Below are 27,179 nucleotides of genomic sequence, written 5' to 3' on the forward strand. Positions count from 1 at the left end.
GTTTGAATGTTCTCCCTGTGACTTGCTTGAGATTTCTCTGGGTTCTTCCCATCCTCCAAAAATTTGGTTGAAGGTTATATGGTGTATTTTGGGGGCATGTGTTTGTGAGCTGGAAGGACTTGTTACTGCGCTGTATGTCTAATGCAGTTTGATTGCTCTTTAAATTCTAGGTACGTGTGGAGTTTCCTTTCAATGAGTACCTGTGCAGCAGTGCAAAACCAACAGAGAGATTAATGATTAAAACCAATGTTCCTGCAAAATCGTCCACTGTGGTGCCTTATATAATAGTCCCATTGAGAACTGGAGAAATAACAATTGAAGTCAAGGCCGCAGTTGTGAATGTATTTGTCAATGATGGAGTGAGAAAGCCCCTTCTGGTGGTGGTGAGCTCAATATAATTACACCTCCAAGATTCAGGAATGTCAGTGACTAAAATGGGACCCACCCCCTCCTCCCTCCACCCCCCGCAAAATCCTTTCTCTCCTCATCTCTCTGGCTCATTTCTCCTCTTTCCTTAAAATGGGACAAAATTTCTGAAGCAGAAAGGAAGCCCCATGTTCAAATTCAACGTTTTGATAAGATGCAAACGTGATCATTTGATAATATATTTTTTTGAGAAAATCAAAGAATTGGACAGAGGGATAATCGGGCTGTTTCCCAAGGCTCCTGCTTAAATGACTGGCAATGCCAGCATTTATTTCCAATCTGCAACAATTGAGGAATGAAGGCAGGATGGACTTGAAAGATCCTGCGGGAAAGCTTGAACCCATGTGCTCGCTGCCCTTGTGGTTGCAGTGATGGGTTTTGAAGTGAATGTGGGAAGTCTCTCATCAGAAGCGATGGTGAACTTTTGAGTTCTTCCACACAAGGAGAACCGGATGATGGTTTGCCTCCCTGGTGCCAGGGTCCGGGATGTTGCTGCTCGTGTCCCGGATATCATAAAGTGGGAGGGACAGGAGCCAGAGGTCGTGGTACATGTAGGTACCAATGACATAGGGAGGAATAGAGAAGAGGTCCTAAAAAGTGAGTACAGGCAGTTAGGTAGGGAGTTAAAAAGAAGGACCGCAAAGGGGGTAATCTCTGGATTACTCCCTGTGCCACGTGACAGCGAGAATAGAAATAGAATGAGGTGGAGGATTAACACGTGGCTGAAGGGGTGGAGTAAGGGGCAGGGTTTCAAGTTCCTGGATCACTGGGACCTTTTTTGGGGAAGATGTGACCTGTACAGTAAGGACGGGTTACACTTAAATCCCAGGGGGACCAGAATCCTGGCAGGGGTATTTGCTAGGGCTACTCAGGATCCTTTAAACTAGAATGGTTGGGGGGAAGGGAGCAAAATAGTACAGAGTAGTGAGGAGAAGGTTAGAATGCAAACAAAGAAAGTTTGTAGTAAGTATTTGAATATGGATGGGCAGGTGATAGAGAAAGGAAATGCTCTGGAAGAAGATGAAGGGCAATTGGCAGGAAAAAGAAATAATGTTGTTATTAAAGATGAGGGAAAACAGGGATTAAGAATTGGGAAATCTCTGAAATTCATATATTTTAATGCCAGGAGTATTGTAAAAAAGGTGGATGAGCTGAAGGTGTGGATTGATACTTGGAAGTATGATGTGGTAGCGATTAGTGAGACATGGTTGCAGGAGGGATGTGATTGGCAGCTGAATATCCCTGGGTTTCGTTGCTTCAGGTGTGATAGAGTTGGAGGGGCAAGAGGAGGTGGTGTTGCATTGCTTGTCAGGGAGAATATTACAGCGATGCTTAGGCAGGATAGATTAGAGGGCTCGTCCACAGAGGCTATTTGGGTGGAACTGAGGAGTGGGAAAGGAGAGGTTACACTTGTAGGGGTGTATTATAGACCACCTGGAGGGGACTGAGACCTAGAGGAGCAAATCTGTAGGGAGATAGTGGATATTTGTGATAAGCACAGGGTTGTAATTATGGGAGATTTTAATTTTCCACATATAGATTGGGAAACACATTCTGTGAAAGGGCTGGACGGGTTAGAGTTTGTGAAATGTGTGCAAGATAGTTTTTTACAACAATATGTAGAGGTGCCGACCAGAGAAGGAGCAGTGTTAGATCTACTGTTGGCAAATGGGATGGGTCAAGTGATGGAGGTTAGTGTTGGCAAGCACTTCGGGTCCAGTGATCATAATGCCATCAGCTTCAATGTCATTATGGAAAGAGATAAGTCAGGGCCAAGGGTTGAGGTTTTTGATTGGGGAAAAGCTAGATTTGAGGAGATGCGAAAGGACTTATAGGGTGTGCATTGGGACAATTTGTTTTATAGACAGGATGTAGTAGAGAGATGGAAGTCTTTTAAAGATCAGATTTTGAGAGTGCAAAAGCTTTATGTTCCTGTTAGGTTAAAAGGAGGGGCAAAAGGTTTGAGAGAGCCGTGGTTTTCAAGGAATATTGGAAACTTGGTTCGAAGAAAAAGGGAGGTGTACGTTAGGTATAAGAAGCATGGAATTAAGGAGATGTTTGAAAAATACATTGAATGTAAGAGGAATCTTAAGAGAGGAATTAGGAAAGCTAAAAGAAGGTACGAGGAGACTTTAGCAAGCAGGGTGAAAATTAATCCAAAAGGGTTCTACAAATATGTTAATGGTAAAAGGAAAGCGAGAGACAAAATTGGTCCCTTAGAGAATCAGAGCGGAAAACTGTGTGTGGAGCCTAGAGAAATGGGGGAGATATTGAACAGTTTATTTTCTTCAGTATTCACCAAAGAGATAAAAAAGCAAACTGGGTAAATATGGAGAATATAGTGATTACGAAAGATGTAGTGTTAGGGCTTTTGAGGAATATAAAGGTGGATAAGTCTCCAGGACCAGACGGGATCTTCCCCAGGACATTGAGAGAAGTAAAGGAGGAAATAGCAGAGGCTCTGACGGCAATTTTCCAAATGTCATTAGAGATGGGGATAGTGCCGGAGGATTGGCGTATTGCGCATGCGGTTCCGTTATTTAAAAAGGGTTCAAGGAGGAAGCCTGGCAGTTATCGGCCTGTATGTTTGACGTCTGTGGTAGGTAAATTAATGGAGAAAGTTCTTAGAGATAGTACTTATAAATATCTGGATAGACAGGGTCTGATCAGGAGCACTCAACACGGATTCGTGGGCGGAAGGTCCTGTTTGACCAATCTGATTGAATTTTTTGAAGAGGTGACTAGGAATGTGGATGAGGGTAGCGCGGTGGATGTTGTCTATATGGACTTCAGTAAGGCCTTCGATAAGGTACCACATGGAAGGTTAGTTAGGAAGGTGCAGTCTTTAGGTATAAATTTTGAGATGGTCAAATGGATTGAACATTGGCTGAAAAGGAGAGGCCAGAGAGTGGTAGTGGAAAATTGTCTGTCAGGTTGGAGGCCGGTGACCAGTGGTGTGCCTCAGGGATCTGTATTGGGCCTATTGTTGTTCGTTATATACATTAATGATCTAGATGATGGGGTGGTGAATTGGATTAGTAAATATGCAGACGATACTAAGATAGGCGGAATAGTGGATAATGAAGAAGGTTTTCAAGGATTGCAGAGGGATTTGGGCTGCTTAGAAAAGTGGGCTGAAAAATGGCAGATGGAATTTAATGCTGATAAGTGTGAGGTGCTTCATTTTGGTAAGAAGAATCAGAACAGGACATATGTAGTAAATGGGAGAGCATTGATGAATACAGAAGAGCAGAAGGATTTAGGAGTAACGGTACATCGTTCCCTGAAGGTAGAAACTCACGTGAATAGGGTGGTGAAGAAGGCTTTTAGTATGCTGGCCTTTATCAATCATTGCATGGAATATAGGAGTTGGGAAGTGATGTTGAGATTGTATAAGGCGTTGGTGCGGCCTAATTTAGAGTTCTGTGTGCAGTTCTGGTCGCCTAATTATAGGAAGGATATAAACAGAGTGGAGAGAGTGCAGAGAAGATTTACCAGAATGTTACCTGGGTTTAAGCATCTAGAGTACAGGGAGAGATTGGGCAGATTAGGTCTTTATTCTTTGGAGCGTAGAAGGTTGAGAGGGGATTTGATAGAGGTATTTAAGATTATGAAAGGGATAGACAGAGTGGATGTGGATAGACTATTTCCGTTAAGAGTAGGAGAGATTGAAACAAGAGGACATAAGTTAAGAGTTAAGGGGCAGAGGTTTAGAGGTAACATGAGGGGGAACTTCTTTACTTAGAGAGTGGTAGCAGTGTGGAATGAGCTTCTGGGAGAAATAGTGGTGGCAGAGTCAATTTTATTATTTAAGAAAAAGCTGGACAGGTATATGAATGAGAAGAAGGTGGAGGGTTATGGTCATTGTGCAGGTAGGTGAGACTAGAGAGGAGTGTTTGGTTCGGTGCGGACTAGAAGGGCCTAATGGTCTGTTTCTGTGCTGTAATTGTTATGTTATATGTTATATGTTACAATAAATATGGGATGGAAGTTGGCTTAGAGTAAGGAAGGATCACTTAGCGAATAAGACAAATAACTAATAATAGTAACTTGAGCAGAAACTCAAAACCGTGGGGCAAAAAGACCAATGAACACTCAATATCTCTTTCTTTCTGCAGCCAGAGGGAGTAAAAATTGAAATACCAGTGGATACGCATATTTTGGACCCCAGAGGTAAGATTCTAATGGATCATAAACCCTCGTAATAAACTGTTCTTGGACACAGCATTTTGTATTTAAATTGTGCCTTAAAAATGTTTTTACCAGATTTAACACAGATGATTATGGGGAAAATGAGCCAAGAATTTAATCAAAAGATTGGCAGGAGAAGGAAATTTGTTGCTTTGTTTCACATAAGCTACCTTACAACAATAAATGAAAATAGTGCACGAGAAAGTCCAAGTAAAGCAGACTCTGTGGTTCCTTGATCATTCAGGAACCTGCTGGCGGAGGGGAAGAAGCTGTCCTTGTGCCACTGAGTGCTCATCTTCAGGCTCTTGCACCTTTTCCTCCATGGTAGCAGAGTGATGACCTGGATGGTGGTGGTCCTTGAGCATAGAAGCTGCTTTCTTAAGTTACCAAAAACAAGCAGAGAATATAAGAACCTGATAAAATTGAAGCTGGAGAAGGTCACCCAACCCCGTTAAACCTTCCCCCACCATTCATCATATCCTGATTGATCTGCCCCAGGCTTCACCCCCTGATCCGATTCTCAACAACCCTTGATTCCCTGATTATTCAAAAACTTCCTCTTTCAATACTCACAAGGATCGAATCTACATATTCATTGAATGTTGAGAATTATAGAAATTAACCATCTTTGTGAGATGGAGTTTTAAAAATTAATTTATAAACAGGGCCATCATTATCAAAGTCAGTATGTTTGCCCTTGACAAGCATTTGTAACTGATCTTGAACTGCTGCAGAACCAGTAATGAAAATACTTCCACACAGCGTGGTTAGTGTAGCAGTCACCACAATGTTATTACAGTGCCAGTGACCCAGGGTCGATAAGGATGGAGACTGGGAAATCGATTGGCTGAGCAACTCGCTCCATTCATATTAATGGCAGGGATCTTTCAGTACCCAACAATTTCAATTCTGCACCAGGCTCCTGCAATGACACATCTGACCATGGCCTTATGCACTGCTGAATCACATCACCCGTAAATAGGAGAAGCAAGACCTAATATTTCATCTGGGTTCTTTCCAACCAGATGGCATTAACATCAACTTCTTTGGTTTCTACTAGACCATTCCCCATTCTTACTCTCTTCTTTGTCCCCCGTCTCCTTACCTCCAGTTCTCCACCCCCTTCCCTCTCCATCCCTCTTCCCCTTATTTGCCTTCCTCACTTATCCACCAATGACCTCTTGCCTGGGGGGGGCATATGCTTCTCTCCCTGCCCCCCCCCCACCATTTTATTCAGCCAACTGCCTACATTTTGTTCACACCTTGAAGAATGGCTAAGGGCCGAAATTTTGGTCATGTATCTTTACTTTGCTCTACTGTTTGACCAACCAAATTTCTCCAGCATGGTGTTTAGACTTGAGTCATGGTGTCTGCAGACTCTCGTGTTTTAATGCTGCTGTCTATTAGGAGTTTGTATGTTCTCCCTGTGTCTGTGTGGCTTCCATCCGGGTGCTCCGGTTTCCTCCCACATTCCAAAGGCGTATGGGATTGGTCGGTTAATTGGTCACATGGGTGTATTTAGGCAGTGTGGGCTTATGGACTGGAAGGGCCTGTTTCCAGGCTGTATCTCTACATTAACAATAAAATGAAATTCGGTGGGAGATCCAAGTTCAGTAATAATGGAAGAACATGGATATATTTCAAATGAGGATGGTGTGCAAGTCAGAATCACAATTATTGTCACGAACGTGTCACAAACTTTGTCGTATTGCAGCTGCATGTTTGTGCATCTCACGTGCCAATAGTGGTACAAATTACATTTCTGTCCAAAAAAGTAAATGAGTGAAAAAGAAGAGAAAAAAGTGAGGTAATGTCTGTGGTTCAGTATCGATTTCAAAATCTGATGGCGGTGGGGAAAAGCTGTTTTGGAGCTGGAGAGGATATAGTGGAATTTCGAGAATATGTTATGAATAAATAAATCTATTCTTCCTTTAACTTAGGTAAAGAGCAAAAGTTTGATGTTAATGTCAAGGCCCCAGAAGACATGGTTCCAAATACAGAACCATTGACATTAATCAGTACTCAAGGTAGGTTGTTCATGATTAAAAGAGACCAATATATTTCTGCATCTTAACTGACTTGTACTTGTCAGAGCATTAGAATTGCACGTTTGCTTTCCACCTCAAACACAACATCAGAACGTTACAAGATTTCCTTCCAAAAAGAAAAATGCCATCAATCTCCAACTTTCATTTCATCCTGCTTGGAATATGGATGTGGGACAGCTTCTTGCTTCAATCTTTCCTCCTTCCAGTTACTCCTGTTTACTTATTTATACAATTTAAATTAGGATATTTAAGTGCTTTACTAAAAACCTGTTAGAGGCCAGAAATCTGTCATGTATTGAACTTGGACACGGGAAGATCAATTGTCACGGGATGAAATAAAATTGCTCAATATACACAAGTTCCTAGAATACATTCCAGGTATGTACCTCAGAAAACAATATTCACTGAATTTAAAGAATGAATGGCCTGCTTCATGGTGGGCGATGAAGACTACTTTCAATGGCTTTAAATCAACTGGCCAGGAGTTCTAGTGACTGAGAGAAATCAGGATACCATTGCTTGGCCCCTGAAAGAGGTGATACAGGTTGATGGGGAGATCAAATGGCATTTGGTATACTCGCTTTCGTAAATCAAGGCATCCAGTATAAAAGTTGAGCAGTCATGCTGAAGTCGTACTACATATTGTTTAGACTGCACTTAGTGCATTGTGTACAGTTCTGGTCACCACAGTACAGGAAGGATGTGGTCAGCATAGAGAGAGAGTGCAGAAGAGATTCAGCAAGGTGTGGGCTGGAAAGAAGAACTGTAGTTATAAGGAGCGATTGGAAAGACCAAATTTATTCTCATTGGAACGAAGGGGGTTTAAGAATGTACTTCTAGCATTCCACCAAATTATGAGGGGAATATCTAAAATAGATAGAATCCTTCTCCCAGGGCAGGTGAGCCCAAAACTTGTTTAAAGTGAGAGGGGACCAACTTAAAGGAGATACAAGGGGTAAGTTTACCACCTATGTAGAATATTTGGAACAAGCTGTCAGGGGTGATCGAGGAGGTAAATAATATCAGTGTTTAAAATGTATTTGGATAGTAGAGATATCGGCTGAATGTGGGCAAATGCAATCAGTGTCCAGAGGTAGTGGGTGGAATGGATCATTTAAGTGCTGTACTCTTCTGATTTATGTGATGTTAAGCATTTTGTCTCCACTTCATTGTCTATGCCCAGTGAGATAAAAGGCAATGACAAAGTCTACGCCACTGCTTCGAAGTAAGAAAGGTCTTTCAACACCTCTTTGCGTTGAAAGGGCAAATGGAGATCATTGGGCCAAAGACTTTGTGCTGTCTCCAAATTAGAGCAAACCAATTACATTCTCTCTCCCTAGTTTTTACTCACAGCCTCAACAGCTTTTCCCATTTAAGATGTTTCAGGTGCTTAGGATGTTGTCAATTGGTGGTAAGCGACGTCCCCAGAGTTGGTGCTGGACCCACAACTGTTCCCGATGTACATAAACGATCTGGAAGAGGGAACAGAGTGCAGTGAATCTGGATTTGCTGCTGAACCTAGATCGAGTGGAAAAGCAAATTGCGAAGAGAGTCTGCAGAGAGATACAGAAAGGTTAAGTAAATGAGCAAGGGTCTGGCAGATGAAATACAAAATGTTGGCAAATCTGAGATTATCCACTTTAAAAGGAAAAATGGAAGATCAGAATACTATTTAAATGTCAAGCGATTGCAGCTTGCGGCCATGCCAAACGACTTGGGAGAGCTTGTGCATGAATCGCAAAAGTTTGTTTTGCAGGCACAGCAGTTATCAAGAAGGCCAATGGAACATTGGCCTTCATTGCTAGAGGGTTGTAATTTAAGAATAGGGAGGTTATGCTGTAACTGCATAAGGTCCTGGTGAGACCACATCTGGAGGACTGTGTGCAGTTCTGGTCTCCTGACTTGAGGAGGGATGGACTGGCTTTGGAAGTGGTGCAGGGAGGGTTCACCAGGTTGATTCCAGAGATGTAGGGGTTAGTCTATGAGGAGGGATTGTGTCATCTGGGACTGTACTCACTGAAATTTAGGAGAATGAGAGGGGATCTTATAGAAACATAAAATTATAAAAGACATAGATAAGATGGAAGTAGGTAGGTTGTTTCCATTGATGAGGGAGACCAGAATGAGGGGACATCACCTCAAGATGCAGGTGAGTAGATTTACGATGGAGATGAGGAGGAACTGCTTTTCCCAGAGGGTGGGGAATCTGTGGAATTCGCTGCCCATTGAAGCAGTGGAGGTGACCTCAGTAAATCTATTTAAGAACAGATTTTTTACATAGTAGTGGAATTTAAGGGATATGGGGAAAAGGCAGGTTGTGGAGATGAGGCCATCATTGGATCAGCCTTGACTATGGAACGGTCGGCTCGATGGGCCAGATAGCCGACTCCTGTTCCTATTTCTTATGGTCTTCCATCCTTAACTAGTTCTCTCATGAGCAATGCTGTCCTCTTCAGAACAATCCACGGCATAAAATTTGAGCAACTTTCAAATTGCTTCACCAAAAATGTATTGCCAAGAACATGAAACAAATTTCTATGTGTAAATGCATGAAATTGATGATATTCCACTGAAGCATGGCCAGTTTTGGATATTGACAGAATTCTTTTTATTTTATTTTATTAATGAAACAGGAACCATCATAAGTGAAATTATTGAAAATACAATTGACGGAACAAAATTGAAGCATCTCATCGGAGTTCCATCTGGATGCGGTGAACAGAACATGGCTTCAATGACTCCAGTGGTAATAGTTGTGATATACCTGGATGAAGGCATTCACTGGCCAAAAGTGGGAGTGGAGAAAAGAAGCATTGCCATAAACAACATTAAGACCGGTAAAAACACCCCTTTTATATTTAATATTTGAAATGATTAAATCAATATTTGTGCGTGGCACGATTAGCCTCGCAGTTAGCTCAACAGTATTGCTGCACTAGCAACCAGGGTTTGAATCCAGCACTGACTGTAAGGAATTCCTTCATCCAGGAGAGTTGAACTGGCTTTGGCGAGGGATCACCAGGTTGATTCCGGAGATGTAGGGGTTAGACTATGAGGAGAGATTGAGTCTTCTGGGACTGTACTCACTGGAATTTAGGAGAATGAGAGATCTTCTAGAAACATATAAAATTATGAAAGGCATAGATAAAACAGAAGTAGGTCAGTTGTTTCCATTGGTGAGGGTTACTGGAACAAAGGGACGTAGCCTCAAGATGCAGGGGAGTAGACTTGGGATGGAGATGAGGAGGAAGTGCTTTTTCCAGTGGGTGGTGTATCTGTGGAATTTGATGCCCATTGAAGCAGTGGAGGCGACCTCAGTAAATATATTTAAGAGAAGTTGGATAGATTTCTATAGAGTTGGGGAATTAAGGGATATGGGGAAAAGGTAGGTGGAGATGAGCCCATCATTAGAACAGCCATGGTCTCATTGACTGGCAGAGCAGCCTCAATGGGCCAGACGGCCGACTCCTCCTCCTATTTCTTATGTACCCCATGGTCTGCGTGGGTACTCCAGTTTCCTCCCAGCCTCCAAAATCATATGAGAATTGTGATTGGCCAGCAAGGGTTTAAATGGCCGGAATTGGTTTTTACCAGGTGGTTTTTAAAAAAAACCCACAAGGAGCACTTTTGGAAGAAATAGCACAAAAACAGTTTGAAAGTTTAAGTGTGATCACTGATGTTTGTGTCAAGGTTCACAGAGGAGGTTATGTTATGTATAATGACAGCAGTTCTTCATCTTGAAATGTTGATGAAGCAGATGTGGCAATGTGGACACCCAGTTGCAGAATGTGGGCGCTGTTATACAGAAATGCGGACTCAAAAAGACTGATCAACAGGCTTTATTGCACTTAATGTCTCTGCTGCAGTTCGCTGTAGCTCCGAGGGACTGACCTGAAGGGGCTGAATGTGGCTTACATCCCAGCGGATGATTGGCAGCCGACCGGGTGGGGCTTGGTCCATTCAGGTCGACTGATTGACAGCCGGCCAGGTGTGGTCTTGTCCTCCAGTGCTTTTCCTGCAGTCCCCCTGCAGTCGGTTAGTGGTGCATCACCACACAGAATATAGATATTTAGGCTTTAAAGGGAAGTAGGGGTGGGGTGGGTAGGTGACAAGGCTCAGGATCAGCCATGTTATCACATGGAAGACTGGTGGAAAACAGGAGAGAATCACAAATTGCTTCAGTGTTGGGAATATTTGAGTCGAGCAGGCCATTGCCAGTTGGATTCCAGAGCACCCAGATCCTTGTGTTTCCAATAATGATTTGAAGGGAAATGGATGGACAAATAAACATGGTGCATTGCACCAAAGAAACTCAGCAGGCCATGCAGCAGCTATAGGAAGCAAAGGGGATCCAAAATTTTGGGCCTGAGATTTTTATCAAGGTATGAGCAAAAAGCAGACAGGCCTTTGAATTAAAAAGCTGGGAAGGGGGAGGAGGGAGCAGGGTTAACAGGCAAGAGGTTGATATGGACGAGGGGAGAGTGGTTCAAAAGAGAAAAAAATTGCTGAGAAGTGATAAGGGAAGGGAGTGTAGCTCTGAATGGAGAGGGAAGTGGGGTGGAGAACCTAAGGAGGAAAGGTGAGAGCTGGAGGGAGAGAGACAGACAGACAGACAACAGAGAGAAGGACAGAGAAGGAGAGGAAGAGCCTTGCAGAAACTGGAAGTGAATGAGATGCTGTTTTTATGAACCAAAGCTCAGGATAGAAGAACAGACTGGTAATACGGGCTCCATTTTCACATTTAAGAAAAAATGTATGCGCACGTGGATCAGAGGGGTATGTAGGGCTATGGTACAGTTCATTGGCACTTAGAAGAATAACAGTTTGGCACAGACTAGATGGACCGTAGGGCCTGTTTCTGTGCTGTGATGTTCTATGGTTCCAGAAGTTGCACGATCTTGAATCTGTAAGGAGTTTGTACATTCTACTCATGTCTGCTTAGATTTTCTCTGGGGGCTTCAGTTTCCTTCCACCTTCCAAAGCGTCTTGAGATTGTACGTCAATTGGTGTAAATTGGATGGTACCATGGATTGAAATGGCCTGTTACCAGGCTGTATGTTTAAATTCTTTTTAAAAATCTGCTTTGGAGAAAAAAGTCAATTTTCATCATCATGGTGAGAAAAAATCCTGCCCTATCTGTTCGGAGTTTGTATGTTCTCCCTGCGTCTGTGCTGGTTTCCTTTGGGTGCTCTGGTTTCCTCTCAAAAGCATACAGGGTGATGGTTAACTTTGGTCCAATCAGGTAGTGCTGGTTTAATTGTCCGAAATCAGCTTCGATCTTGTTTTAAATTTGATTTTAAAAATATATTTTAAAATATAATTTAAAAAGCAGTAGTCCATGCCCAAGTAGGTTGACTTGTTCCTAGAACATAAAGCATAGAACATTATAGCACTGTACAGGCCCTTCAGCCCATGATATCGAGCCGACTTCTATAAACAAATTTAAACTTTCCCTGCCTCACACCTTGTATCCATGCGCCTCTCTGTCTCTTAAATGTCCCTGTTGTACCAGCCTCCATTACCACCCCTGGCAAAGCATTCCAGAAATCTGGTTCTCTGTTTGGGGTTTCGAAAGTTTGTTGGCTTAGATATTTTATTCCTTTTCTTTCTTCCCACAGGTTATGTCCAGCAACTGAAATATCGCAAGACCGATAATTCTTACGCAGCTTTTATAGACCGACAATCTAGCACATGGTATATTACATATGACTTTTAGATGCTCCCTTTCCTACCCGCACATTTGCTGGATCTCCAGAGAACTGCTCCCTGAAGTTCAAGTTCATTTATCATCCGCTTTCACAAGTATAACCCGGCGGAACAGCTTTCTCCAGTCCTTGGTACAAACACATGCAAACACACAACCAGAGATAACCCACATACAAACAACCATTACCAAACCAAAACAAATATACGTATCTAAAAATAAATAAATATTCTTGAATAAGTAGCAGAGTCTCGGAGGGTTGTGTGAGGAGTTCATTCTCACTGCCTGTGGGGAGAAGTTGTTTCTCATTTGGAGGTGCTGGCTCTGATACACCCGTGCTTCCTTCCCCGACGTGAGCAGCTGAAAGATGCTGTGTGCGGGGTGGCAGGAGAGCAGGAGTACCTTGGTGAATTACAAGGGGCCTTTATATTTTCTACCCCTGCAAATGAACTTTTGTGCCGAGGTTGTATTTAATGTTCAAAATAAGTTCAAAACTCTCCCACACAAAAGTTAAAAATGAATAATTTGAGAAATCTGTCTTAAATACTGTGAATTATTTCCACAGTTAAAGTAATAGATTTTTGAAAATAGAATAGTTTTAGGAAATGGAAGCAAGATTGAGTAAAAAAAAGTCCTGAAAATGCTGGCATGAAAGACAGTTATTGAAGGTTAAAAATGTCACCCCAAAACCAGGGGTCGTCTTGTATGCCAAGTATAAAATCTAAACCTTAACAACGAAGTCTCAGTGCTCCTCTGCGCCAAGTATAAAATCCGAACTTTAATTCTCAGAGCTCCCTTGCAGAGTTGTTCTCCCAGTTCGACTGCAGTCAGCTCTGTACCAGGCTTTAAACCATCTGTTAAAGGAACCTAGTGTGGTTTATTTTTAAACATGCTGATTAAAATTTACTGGGCAATTTGCTTTTAAAATATTGTGAATTAGTATATTAAATGTCACTCCACTGGTCAGCGGTAAGTGCCAGACTTGGGATAGTCTTATACAGTGAGTAGAGCTCAAAACATACAACAGGTTTCTCAACATTTTTCGCTCAAGGCCCCCACTTTAATTTTTCAAAAAAGCATACCCCCTAACCATTATTGGAAAAAAAGTCACCTATTCAAAAGAAGTTTTAATTAAATAATTCACTGCAAATGTATTTCTATGCAATTAAGGTCAGGAATACATTAGAACACATTCTTCATATTCAACTCCTACTTCAATATGTCAACCATCTCAAACACACACTCAACAATTGTCGTGACTTCAGTGGGAACCTCGCTCCAGACGCTGACTGCAGATTTTTTTTGATTTGAGGCACTAATTTTGTTAGTTTCTACTTTAAATCTCCATGTTTTGTAATTTCCAATTGGTTTCTCTTAGCTTGTAGCAAATTACTAACAGCACTGAAGCCACATTCTACTAAATAAGACGATGGAAAATGGATCAATGGTTCCCTTGCTAAAGTAGTCGAGTTTGGGTATTTCTTTTCGATCTCGTTAGATGGCCACATCATGGTCCTTTCACTTTGAACAGAGTTTTCACAGATTCATCATGTTGCAACTCCGATAACCCTCTTGGTATTGCATTGGAACTGAGTTATCCAAGAGGAAAAATCCATCGCCTTTAAATCACAAAATCTACCATTGAAGTTGGTAACCAACATTTTCAAATGGTTAAACCAACTTTTTAATTATTTCCCAAAATATTCCTACACCCCACTAAAATACTGTTAAGCCCTGCACCCCACCAAAATATTCCCATGCCCCACCTTGAGAATCTATGACTTACAATTCAGGGGGAATTTCAAAGGGTAGTCTTATACCCAAGTTATCTTATAGGCTGGCATATATGGTATATAGTTGTTAAGAGGTTTTTTTTCATTTGAATTTTTTAATACGTTAACATTCACTATGTATATCTTCCTTCATGCATTGAATTTGTTAACTCTCACATGTGCAAAGTAGATGATCCAGTAAGGAATACTGTTCCATTTCTATACGGGTTGGGGTTGGGGGGGGGGGGTGGTTGTTCAAAGCGCACATGAGGATATTAGGATGTGCAATGCAGGATAAATTTCTACCCTGGTTTTTGTATAGAACAAATTTATTTCATTTCTTTAAATGCAGGTTGACTGCCTATGTGGTGAAAGTCTTTGCAATGGCACACAAATTGATTGCAATTGATTCAAAGGTACTCTGTGGAGCTGTGAAGTGGCTGATATTAAACAAACAGAAACCTGACGGTCACTTCATAGAAGATGCTAAAGTACTTACAGGAGCAATGACTGTAAGTAAAGTTCCTTTTGACCACTTTAGTTTGTGTAGAAAATGGAGCTATAAGATAATGTAATGGAAAAGGAGGATCTTCAGACCAGCATTGCTCACTGAAAAAAGCAGGATGTTTACATTCATTCATCCACAGGAAGTAGGCAGATAACTTGCCTTTGTTGTTCATTGTTAATAGCCTTCGAACTAAGTTGCTGGCTCATTTCAGTGACCTGAGATCCTATTTAGGAAAAAGAGCCTGTTTTTTCCATTCCTGGAGAACATTGGATGGATTTATTAAAAATCTAATGCTGGAGAAACCTAGCAGGTTAAGCAATGTACTTTATCAAGCAAAGATAAAGACACATAACCAATGTTTCGGGCTGGAGCCCTTCCTCAAGGTATGAGCAAAATGTAGGCAGGTATATGAACAAAATGATGGGTGGGGGATGAAGGGGCAGGGGGAGGAGCATGGCCCCACAGTGAGGAGGAAATAGGTGGATAAGGGAGGGAGGGTGCACCAGCAAGCAGGGTGTGGCATGAATAAACTGGAGGGAGAGCTTTTATTAGCTTATAACAAAGGGTCTTATAATGATCTTCAGTAAGGCGCAGGGTTTAGGTGGAAAAACTGGGTTATATATGGGTAGATGGGAGCAGAACCTGGGGGAGGAGCCAACCATCAGCACAACCCATCACCAGTGAATCTCAGTTCACTGCACAGGGGGGAGGGTCTTGGCTCTGTGAATGGAGATGGAAGGAGGAAAGAAGGCGTGGGATAGGGAAAGAAGGGAGAACTAGCATAAACCAGAGAAGCCGATGTTAATGCCATCCAATTAGAGGGCACCCAGACAGAATACTACGTGTTGCTACTCCATTTTACCGTTGGCCTTGATTTGGAAGTGCTTGAGGCATTTGCTGGATTTAATGGATGCAGAGAGGTAGGTGTAGTGTATAGGCAAGGGTCTGGCAGATGGAGCACAATGTTGGCAAATGTGAGGTTATCCACTTTAAAAGGAAAAATGGAAGATCAGATTATTATTTAAATAGCAAGTGATTGCAGTACGCTGCTGTGCAGAAGGACTTGGGAGTGCTTGTGCATGAATTGCAAAAGGTTGGTTTGCAGGCACAGCAGGCTGTCAAGAAGGCAAGTGGAATGTTGGCCTTCATTGCCAGAGGGTTTGAATTTAGGAGCAGGGAGGTTCTGCTGCCACTGTACAAGGTCCTGGCGAGGTTGCATCTGGAGAACTGTGCGCAGTTCTGGTCTCCTTACTTGAGGTTAGGAAGTGTGCACCAGGTTGATTCCAAGGATGAAGGTGTTAGCCTATGAAGATAGATTGAGTCATCTGGGACTGTACCCATTGGAATTTAGAAGAATGAGAAGGGGATCTTATAGAAACATATAAAAGGTATGAAAGGTATAGATAAGGTAGAGGTAGGTAAGTTGTTTTCATTGGTGGGCGAGACCAGAACTAGGGGACATAGCCTCAACGACAGAGATGAGGAAGAACTGCTTTTCCCAGAGGGTGGTGAATTTATGGAATTTTCTGCCCATTGAAGCAATGGAGGCGACCTCAGTAAATATATTTAAGACAAGGTTGGATAGATTATTATATAATCAGGGAATTAAGGGCCTCTTGAAGAGGAACCTGTCATCAGCCATTGAATAGTAGAGCAGGCTCGATGGGCCAGATGGCCGACTCCTACTTCTTAAGTTCGTAAATGGCCCACCAATATACTATTTCCATGTTTTTTTTAAATTCCAGTTTTTATTGATTAACTTGGAAAAAAATGCTAGTTTGATCAATGGTGACTGTGAACCACAGAATGTTCTGTCTCCAGGGAAAGAAATCTGCTGTGATAGTTCGGCCCCACATTTGACTCCAGACTCAGCGGAAAATCAACTTTTAACTGCCCATCTAGATTCTCGAATTTACGGATAATCAGATTAGCAAAGAATGCAGATCTTTCTATAGACACCAACATCTCATGAATTAATAAAATAAGACTTGAGGCATTGAAGTGGCCATTTTAGATTTAGGCCATGGACCATAAAACATAGGAGCCGAAAGAGGCTGCTCGACCCATTGAGTCAGCCCCACCATTTATAGATACATTGACAACCAAATTTAATTATGGCTTGAAAAATGGAAATTTCATCTATAGTTTTTGTCTAAATTATGCACTGAACGTGACCTTTTGGCCTTCTTTTTGGTTAACAGAATGATTTGAGACAGGAAGCAACATAGAACTGAAGCCCATCCAGTAAAGAAAGTGTCGATGGAGTTTGGAAATGAGGAGGGAATATTAAGGGAAAGGTACGACTAGGGTTTTAAGGGCAGGGACATGAACATAGAAATGGCATCCATGACATGAACATAGAAGAGGCAAAGCAATAGATGGGATAAGGAAGAGTGGATCTGAGGAGGTGAATCAGTGATGAAGACATTGTAAAATCAAAATTTAGAGGAACTGCAAAAGGAAATGTCTTCACTCATAATCTTGTAGGATGCAAATATTTAATGCTCATCCAAAATTGTGTTTTAATTGAATGCTATTATCCATGACAGTTTTTGCAGCAATATGTTGGTTCACTCTTTCCATACATCTTCATCGACAGAGATGGTGGGACAATTTCTGTTTTTCTTTGCGATTTATTGAAGCCATTGACATTAAACAACAATGAAATCACGTTTAATTAAAGTGAAACATGAAAGTCTGCGGTTGCTATGTAAATGCGGGAGGAACTCAGCAGGTCACACAGAGGTGAAGATGTATAACCAACTGTTGGGCGATATCAGTAGCCCAATAATTACACAGACAGAAGACTAAGGGGAACAATAGGCTTTATTGAGCAAGAGACTGCTGGCCTGAGTCTCGGCTAGGAAAATGAGCGGGAAGGAGAGGTGACTCGACCTTTATGGCCAGGGGACACATGGAAAGGATCAAGGGAGGAGCTAAGGTAGGAAGACCCCAGAGGGCGGGCCAGCCAGTACAAACAGTCATATCACCACACCAACGTTTTGGGCTTGAGCCCCTCATCAAGGTAAGGCTCGCCTGAAACGTTGGTTATATATCTTTCCCTCCTATAGGTGCTGTGAAACCTGGTGAGTTCCTCCAGCAACTTGGCCGATTTAATTACATGATATTTGACTTTATTTCAATATTGTGTTCATCTGAGTGCTAATTTCCTTTAGGGAGGAATCGATAAATCATCAGACAAGTCGGCATTGACTGCATTTGTGCTCATAGCAATGCATGAAGCCCAAAGTATTTGCTCACCTTATGTTATGGTAAATTATTTTCATTTTGTAATTTATTTGGTGGATGAGTTATTTCAAGTACAGGAGAGCGCTGCCAACATTTACACTTAATCAACGTCACCAAAACCTGTATCAACTTAAATGCTGATTTCACTTCAAAGGTGTAAAATGACCAGTCTATGAAAGGCACATCCTTTGGGTGGTACAATTGGTGTGACGCTATTATAGCACCAGTGACCCGGCCTCGAATCCGGTGCTGTCTGTAAGGAGTTTGTATGTTCTCTCTGTGACCTGCATGGGTTTTGTCCGGGTGCTCTGGTTTCCTCCCACCCTCCAAAAACATATAGGGGTTGTAGGTTAATTGGGCCTCAATGGCCAGAACTGGCTTTGACCGTGCAATAAAGTTTTTGTTAATTAAAATTTAATATCAAAGCCTCTTGGGGGACTTGCTTTTTTTTTTCCACAAATTGCTTTGGATTATTTATTTTGTTCTATAGCAAGTTCAGTGTAATCAAGAAATAACAGATAGCTGAAACTTTAAGGGGACAGAGTATGAATTCACATAGAAACAATGATCAACTAATCCTCCACCAATGTGAAATGTTTGAACATTTGAACAGCTGCAATTGGAGGCTGCATTAAGATGAGAGTGTCAAGGACTGCAGCTTGGGTTGGTCACTGAGCGTGATTTAGCCAATGAAGGCATGGGGACTTTCATTTCCTTTACTTAGTGTTAGAACGTCCTTAAATATCAGCCTGCAGCTGACGTGGACTTTTTACCCCCTCCATAAATCTTCGTCCGCGAAGCCAAGCCAAAGAAAGAAATATCACATGACATAAATTGATTTGCTCCACTGTTCAACCTCAGTATTTGCACAGAGACCAACACAGAGAAAATCACTGATTTTTGCACACAGGCTTTACTTTTTTTTTTAAACTTTATTTAAGATTTTATAACATGAATAACATATAGGATTACATTAAAAAAATTAAGAATAAAATAATAAAATTATAATACAATATCAGTAATCTAAATAAAGTATACCCTTCCCAATAATTATTACACATTAATAACCCAACTCAAATTAGTCCAACCCCCCCCTTTCCCCCCAAAATAAAGAGTGAAGAATTAATAAAGTTAATAATATATGTGAGAAAAAAACCCACTTACAAAAAAAAACAAAAACATAACCGATTAAAATACTAAAAAGAAAAGTAATTAATACTGATATCAGACTTAAAAAACATATTTAAATCAAACTTAAATGCATATATTTAACAATTGGAGTTAAGATGAAACATATATTTAACTCAAACTTAATATAAAAAATTAGTAAAGTTAGTAACATTATCTATCAAAAATTCTTAAACAATAATCAATTCTTAAAAAAATTGTAGCATGAAAAAAAAGATGAAAAAAAACTTTCTCTATAGAGATAAACCTTCACCAAATATCAACTAACTTCACATCTATCATCATATTAGTCACATAAACCACCATCTTAAAACAAAATTCAAACCTCATTAAACATTGTACAATTCAATTTTAGTACTCTTCCACCATTTTTCCCTTTTACTCTTGAATAGTTATCCAATAAAAGCTCCAATACCACATTTAAATATCCCCAATCATTACATTAAAATTCAGATATCCAAATAATAAAAACACATCTACAACGAAATCTATATCTTCAACAAATGGAGCATAAACCACAAACAAAATTCAAGCCTCATTAAGAATTGTACAATTCAATTTATATCTTTCACCATTATAGCCTTCGTTCTATAACTCAAATTGCAAAATAATATACACCAGAATTACCACTCCTTTCACCTTAAAGTTAAAAAAATATAAAGAAAAACTTATCCATCCCATTCACATTTAAATTTCAGATATTCCTTATCTACTGAATAAACTTTACAAAAAAAACCACATAAATTTTTAGTTTTTTAAACAATCAAATACTTTCTTATGCTTTTTTTTACATTTAAACAAAAAAATCCCTTCACTCTTTAATCTAATAATACAAAAAAAAGGAAAAAAAATGGGTAGGAGGTTAAAAATACCCCCTCCCGTCTAAACCGCGCAATGCGGTAACTCCCAAAAAAAAATGGGTGTGAGATAACTCACACATAGCAGATGACTTTCAGGAAATAGTGCCTATCCAGTTCTCTCCCCCAACTCTCACTTCACCTTAAACTAGCATCATCATTATTTAATATCCCTTTTTTTAAAAAAAACATTAGGAAAAAAAAGAACAACTCTTCTTTTAATCAGCTCCAACTGCCGAGTCACCATTACAACCATTCCTTCTTGGAGCATGGCTCTTTTCTTCCATCTCTTGTCTCCTTAGAGATCGCGGCGGACTATGTCTCTGTTGAAACTGAGTAATTGGCAGCTCTTGAGCAAATGCTATAGCTTCCTTTGAAGAATCAAAGAACTTTGGTTGGCAACCATCTTGAAAAACCTTCAAAACAGCTGGATATCTAAAGGTTGCCTTGTAACCTTTCTTCCACAACAACTCTTTAGCAGGATTGAATTCCCATCGTTGGAACATAACTTCTTGACTCAAATCCGCATAGAAGAAAACTATTATTTTGAATCATCCAGGGTGATTTTCTCTGTTGTGCATTTCTAATAGCCACTCGTAAAATTATTTCTCTGTCATAATAATTCAAGCAATGAACCAAAACAGGTCTTGGACTTTGATCTGAAATAGGTCTTCTACGCAAGGCTCTGTGAGCACGTTCCAGTATTATACCTTCCGGGAAATGTTCTTGACCCAACACCTGCGGAATCCATTCATTAAAAAGTTTTCTTGGGTCTAGTCCCTCCATACCTCCGGCAAACCAATAATCTTTATATTGTTCCGTCTGGATTGGTTTTCCAAATAATCAATCTTTTTCACCAAATTTTTATTTTGAGTTTGTAAGTCTTCGACCATTTTGGTCACATCAAAAACTTGATCCCGTATTTTGTCTATATCTTCTTCACACGAATTAAATTTATCTCTCACTTCAAGCTTAAAAGCTCCAAACTCAGCCATCTGTTGAGAATGTATTTTCACCAAAGTATTAAACCTAGTACAAAGTTCAGTCATAATCTTGAATAATCCCTGCATTGTATAAGATAATTTTGATTCAAGATTCACAAAAATCTTTTCAATTGGAAGAGATTTTGGCTCAACAGATTCCTGCTTCTTCTCCAAAGGATCTTCTATTCCTTCCTTCATTCTGGTTGCCTTCCTTGTAGTATGACTGTGTGTGGAAACCCCAGCCACAGCCTCTCCAGCAATGACTGGAGGACGCTGGCCGGGGTTTTCCCCAGTCCATAATGTATTAAATTCTCCCAGTACATCAAGTTGTATAGGTTCTTGTATCTCAAAAGATGCAGTTTGCAGCGCCACATCTACAGTTGACAAATGCCTTTGAGTAACTCTTTGTTCTAAAGGCTGTTTGGCATCCTCTTTAGGGGGCTCTATCGATGTAACATAGACCTCTACATCCGAAAACTGTACCACTCTCCTGGGATCCATTTCACGCTGAGTCCCGGTGTCTTTCCTGTAGGTAGGCTCCAAAACTTGAACTTTTGGAAAATGTAGTTTTTTGATGATCTGTTGACGTTTTATTTTGCTCTTTTCCACCAATTGTACCATCATAAGTTAAATTAACAGCACTGAAATTATCTAAACTTTTAAAGAATTTTAATGGGCATTTCTAGACAAAACAATAAGATAGAGTCAGGAGAGGACTGGAAGGCACGTCTGATCCTTATGCCATCTTGCCACGCCCCCCCCGCACGCAGGCGTTACTGTTGTGAATGCATATTTAACAAACTGGTCACTTGCACTTCATGTCATTCCAGAGCCTTTCAATGAAAGTATCATTTACTTATTGCAGAATTATGTGAACGTTATGACAAAAGCGGCAGATTACCTGGAGGCGCACATCAACAACATTCAAAGGACCTACAGTGCAGTAATTTCAGCGTATGCACTTTCACTCATGGGGAGAAACAAGGAGAATATTGTGATGAAATTCGCTTCACCAGGTAATTCTGAGTTGTTGCACCTACAGCCTTTTGCCCGTCGTCAAGCCCTTTCTCCCATGTTAACGCATTAGGCGAAAGGCACAAGAGTGTGGGAGTGAAATATTACGGCTGATCAACTATGAGAGATCCACATTCAAAAATAAAAGGGAGGGAAAAGTCTGAAATCAAAGCAGAAACTGGTTAAAATGTTCCTTCACTCCTACAGCATCTTCAGAGGGAGAGAAAGAGAGTCGATGATTTTTTCATAAAGATTGCTAGCTTTGTATTCAAGATTATTTTATTGTCATTATTGCAACAGAAAATGTGATCTTAACCAAGATCTCCTTAGTCTATTGAAGGGCAAAGAATCTCCATCAGCCGATATTGCTCAGTGTCCCTTACAGCCATAGAAAGCCATATTAGTTCCCAGAAACTTGTAAGTCGTGACCCATTAATATACAATGGAGATGGGGGCACACTTTTCCTCCTGAAATCCATCATGAGCTCTTTCTCCATCAAGGAATTCAATACCAAATTGTTTTCCGAGCACCACATTGACGGTCCGTGGACTTTGTCCCTATAGACTATCTCGTCGCTCCTTGAGATGAGCCCGACCATAGTTGTGTCATCTGCACGTTTTATGATGGTATTAGAAGGATACTTGGAGTCACAGTCGTAGGTATAAAGAGAGTTCAACATTGGGCTCAACACACAGCCCTGCGGGGAACCAGTATAAAGTGTTAGAGTAGCGCTTATTTATACAGTCTGGGAATGGAATAACAGTATTAAAAGCAGAACTAAAATAAAAAAGCAGTCTCATGTAGCATCACCCTTGTTCTAAGTGGGCCAATGCTAAGTGAAGAACAGGGGCAATAAGATCCACAGTAGACCTTGTAGGCAAACTGGTATGGATCAGAGGTGGATGGGAGAATGGCTTTAATGTGTTGCAAAACCAGCCTCTCAAAAAAAAAATATTTATATTACACGAGGTGAAAATTAAAACGCTTTTACTTAAATGTGCTCAGGCCCTCAGGTTAGGGTCCTCGTTGAGAATGGTTGCTCTAGAGCATGCCCTCATCAAAAGACATAATGCAAAGCACCACCTTGTCCACCCAAGTTGCTCTGGGGTTAGTAAGGGATTATTTAAGGTGGTATGTGAGTGCAAAAATGGTTGAGAGCTGCTGGCTGAAAGAAAAAGATGGGATGGTGTTTCATTGGAACAGATAGGAGGCTCTAGACTAAAGAGGGTCGAGTGGGAATGGTAGTCACAGAGTCGCGTGTTAAGAATGCCACAGAAATGGATCTACAATGAAAGTGATTGGAGTATAGAAGCTGGGGGTTGTACTCCTGAAACAAATGGACATGCACATTTCCAGCATTTTCTGATTTTACTTTAGATTTCTTGCACTTAAAAATCTTTCTTTCTCTTCTTGGAATTGTGAAGCTGAGTTTTGATCCCTGTGTTAAGTAATCACACACAAGTTCCACTGCCTCGATTTGACCAAACAGATCTCAAGTGCACTCATTGAAGATTGGCTGCTTCCGACAGTGTGGTCACAAGGGCGGGTCCTTCCTTTGAAGCTTCCCGGTATAAAATTTTCTTCTGCTATATTTACTTGGTAGAGAGATCTGGACAGGTACAAGTTTCAGTATACCCCCTCCACCAACATTATGTGCGTGTGACAAATATTGGCTAATGGTTGTGCCCAGCTGCATTGGTTCATTGACTTGTGGTGTTAAGGGTGAAAGGTGCAATGTTTTAGGAAACTTCTTCATGCAGATAATGTGCAATGAGCTGAAGCTGGCTCGATTTTAAGAAGTACATGGATGGGTGGGTCTGCAGATTAGTGGAGGTCAATTGTTTAGACCAGTGGCTTTCAAACTGCTCCCCTAAACTCACATTCCACTTTAAATAATCCCTATGCCATAGGTGCTCTGTGATTAGCAAATTAGCAAAGGGTTACTTAAAGTGGTAGGTGAGTGGGAAGGGAAAGTTGAGAATCACTACTCTAGACCCAATTATGCGGGGAAAGTCGTGTTTGACGAATTTTGTTGAAATTTTTGAAGAGGTGACCAGAAAGGTTGATGAAGGTAAAGCAGCTGATGTGGTCTATTTGGATTTTAAAAACACTTTTGATAAAGTTCCAAATGAAAGTTTAGTGAGGAAAATTCAGTCTCTAGGGATTAATATAGAGATAGTCAGATGGGTTCAATGGTGGCTGGATGATAGGCACCAGAGAGTCATGGCGGACAACTGTCTGTCAGGATGGAGGCCAGTGACAAGCAGTGTGCCTCAGGTACTTTATTCATTGGAGCGTAGAAGGTTGAGAGGGGATTTGATAGAGGTATTTAAAATTATGAAGGGAATGGATGGAATAGATGTGAATAGGCTCTTTCCCCTGTGGGTAGGAAAGATTGGAACAAGGGGTCATAAGTTAAGGGTTAGGGGTCAAAATTTTAGGAGTAATATAAGAGGAAGCTTCTTCCGTCAGAGAGGGGTTGCTGAGTGCAACGATCTACCGGAAGAGGTAGTTGCGGCAGGGCCAATTCTGTCATTTAGGAGGAGGTTAGGTACGTACATGGCAGCGAGGTCCTTGGGTCGTGGGTCGTCCCAGCTTGCTTGGCCACGGCACACGAACCATGGGTGTAAAGGGTGGGGCCAGTACTGCGCGCACTGCACTCCACCTAAAAGCTCCTTTGCGCAGGCCCGAGGACAGGTCCACGTCCTCCCCCTCAACGTCCTCCCCCTCCACGTCCTCCCCCTCCACGTCCTCCCCCTCCACGTCCTCCCCCTCAAAAGATGCTCACAAACTCAAGCTAGCATGCTGGAACATCAGAACCATGCTAGATAAGACTGACAGCCATCGACCTGAACGTCGGTCTGCCCTCATTGCACATGAACTCCTCAGACTTGACATCGACATAGCCGCTCTCAGTGAAGTCCGCCTGGCAGATGTAGGCAGCTTCCAAGAACGCGGCGCGGGCTACACACTCTACTGGTCTGGCAAGCCTTCGGATGAACGACGCCTATCTGGTGTAGGCTTCATGGTCAAGAGCTTCATTGCCTCCAAACTCGAAAACCTTCCGACAGGCCTCTCGGACCGAATCATGTCCATGCGACTCCCACTTCAAAACAAGCGTCACATCACCTTCATCAGTGTCTATGCTCCAACCCTCCAGGCGGAACCAGCAGAAAAGAACAAGTTCTACACCGACCTGCGCAACCTCATCCAACGTACCCCTACAGCCGACAAGGTTGTCATCCTGGGCGACTTCAACGCTCGTGTCGGCAAAGACTCAGAAACCTGGCCAGGAATCCTGGGCAAGCATGGCGTCGGCAAGTGCAACGACAATGGGCGCCTCCTGTTGGAGCTCTGCGCAGAACAGCGGCTTGTCATTACAAACACCCTTTTTCAGCAGAGGGACAGCCTTAAGACCACCTGGATGCATCCCCGATCCAAACACTGGCACCTCCTGGACTACATCCTGGTGCGAGAAAGTGACAAACAAGATGTGCTCCACACCAGGGTCATGCCTAGCGCGGAATGCCACACTGACCACCGGCTGGTTCGCTGCAAGCTCAACCTTCACTTCAAGCCAAAGCCCAGGAACAATAAAGCCCCCAGAAAGAGGTTCAATGTTGGAAAACTGCAGTCAGACGAAGCGAGAGGAAACTTCCAGGCAAACCTCAAAGCAAAGCTCGACGTTGCAACCCGCCTCACGGACCCGTCCCCTGAAACCCTCTGGGATCAGTTGAAGACTACCATACTGCAATCCACTGAAGAGGTACTGGGCTTCTCCTCCAGGAAAAACAAGGACTGGTTTGACGAAAACAGCCAGGAAATCCAGGAGCTGCTGGCAAAGAAGCGAGCTGCCCACCAGGCTCACCTTACAAAGCCGTCCTGTCCAGAGAAGAAACAAGCCTTCCGTCGCGCATGCAGCCATCTTCAGCGCAAACTCCGGGAGATCCAAAATGAGTGGTGGACTAGCCTCGCCAAACGAACACAGCTCAGCGCGGACATTGGCGACTTCAGGGGTTTCTACGAGGCTCTAAAGGCTGTGTACGGCCCCTCACCCCAAGTCCAAAGCCCGCTGCGCAGCTCAGACGGCAAAGTCCTCCTCAGCGACAAGATCTCCATCCTCAACCGATGGTCAGAACACTTCCAATCTCTTTTCAGTACCAATCGCTCAGTCCAAGATTCCGCCCTGCTCCAGCTCCCTCAACAGCCCCTAAGGCTAGAGCTGGATGAGGTTCCCACCCTGGATGAGACATATAAGGCAATCGAGACGTACATGGATGGATGTGAGGGGGTTGGAGGGTTATGGGCAAGGGAGTGGATAGGTGGAACTAGTGGAGTTAACGTAAATTGGTGTGGACTAGAAGGGCCAATATGGCCTGTTTCCATACTATAATTTATTATATGTAATATTTGTTATGCAATATTCTGCCGAAAGATGGAAAATATTTTTCTTGCATTTGGATGGCGAAAAAGAGCGATAAAACTGTGCAGTTCAGCTGAAGGTTCTTCACTTTAATTGGTCATTTTTCTTTTGCACCTTCTAGACAAATCATTCTGGCCAGTAGATGGAAGCCAGAACTCCCTGTACACCATTGAAAGCACCGGGTATGCACTTCTGTTCTTCTTGCAGCTGAAAAAGTTTGAGGAAGCTGGTAAAATAGTAAGATGGCTCTCAAAAAGGAGTGAATATGGAGGCGGCTATTCCTCTACTCAGGTAATGACACTCCTCATTAGATTTATTTATTTTCTTTTTCAATATTTGCATTTAATTTATTTTTAATTATAAAAAAAGAACCTTTCATGAATTTGCACGTCATCCTTCCACAAGGGCCATCCTAACCTTCTCTGTACTGTTTCAATATTAATATATGTGCTGCCAAAGCAAGCACGTCAATGTTTTTATTGAGTTTTACAAGTATATAGTTTTACAAGTATATGGGTAATAATATCCAAGAAAGTAGATCTCCTCTTACATATGGCTTAAAACAACTCTATGATACATTGAAAAAGACAAAAAAAGATATAACGTGAAAATTATACTAAAACTCTGACCCTTTCCTTATGAAATTAATGGATGAACATGTGCTTCAATATTGTTAGAGGGAAAAATCAAACCACAAAATGAGATCTAAATAATTTTATAAATTATGAAAATAACTAAGAAAGAACCGCATAAAATTACAAAGTTCATTTCAGTAGTAGAACATCTATTTTTTTCCCCCAGTCAGGCATCACATC

At 41.6% G+C, this 27,179-nt stretch overlaps 1 protein-coding gene and 1 non-coding gene across 2 annotated transcripts in view; one reads left to right on the forward strand and one right to left on the reverse strand.

Annotated features, from left to right (window-relative positions):
- LOC138758436 (complement C3-like) overlaps positions 1-27,179 on the forward strand; it is a 120,175-nt gene that overhangs the window by 60,995 nt on the left and 32,001 nt on the right. Inside the window, exons 21-29 of the mRNA XM_069927346.1 lie at positions 171-383; positions 4,545-4,599; positions 6,558-6,644; positions 9,299-9,502; positions 12,284-12,359; positions 14,494-14,653; positions 17,826-17,921; positions 21,792-21,942; positions 26,486-26,655. Coding sequence (XP_069783447.1) covers positions 171-383; positions 4,545-4,599; positions 6,558-6,644; positions 9,299-9,502; positions 12,284-12,359; positions 14,494-14,653; positions 17,826-17,921; positions 21,792-21,942; positions 26,486-26,655 — 1,212 coding nt within the window. The remainder of the gene's footprint in view (positions 1-170; positions 384-4,544; positions 4,600-6,557; positions 6,645-9,298; positions 9,503-12,283; positions 12,360-14,493; positions 14,654-17,825; positions 17,922-21,791; positions 21,943-26,485; positions 26,656-27,179) is intronic.
- LOC138759695 (U6 spliceosomal RNA) lies at positions 26,724-26,830 on the reverse strand. The gene has a single exon (XR_011355037.1). It is a non-coding gene; the product is annotated as a U6 spliceosomal RNA (small nuclear RNA).

The sequence above is a fragment of the Narcine bancroftii genome, chromosome 3 (genome assembly GCF_036971445.1).
Source record: "Narcine bancroftii isolate sNarBan1 chromosome 3, sNarBan1.hap1, whole genome shotgun sequence".
NCBI classification, from domain to species: Eukaryota; Metazoa; Chordata; class Chondrichthyes; order Torpediniformes; family Narcinidae; genus Narcine; species Narcine bancroftii.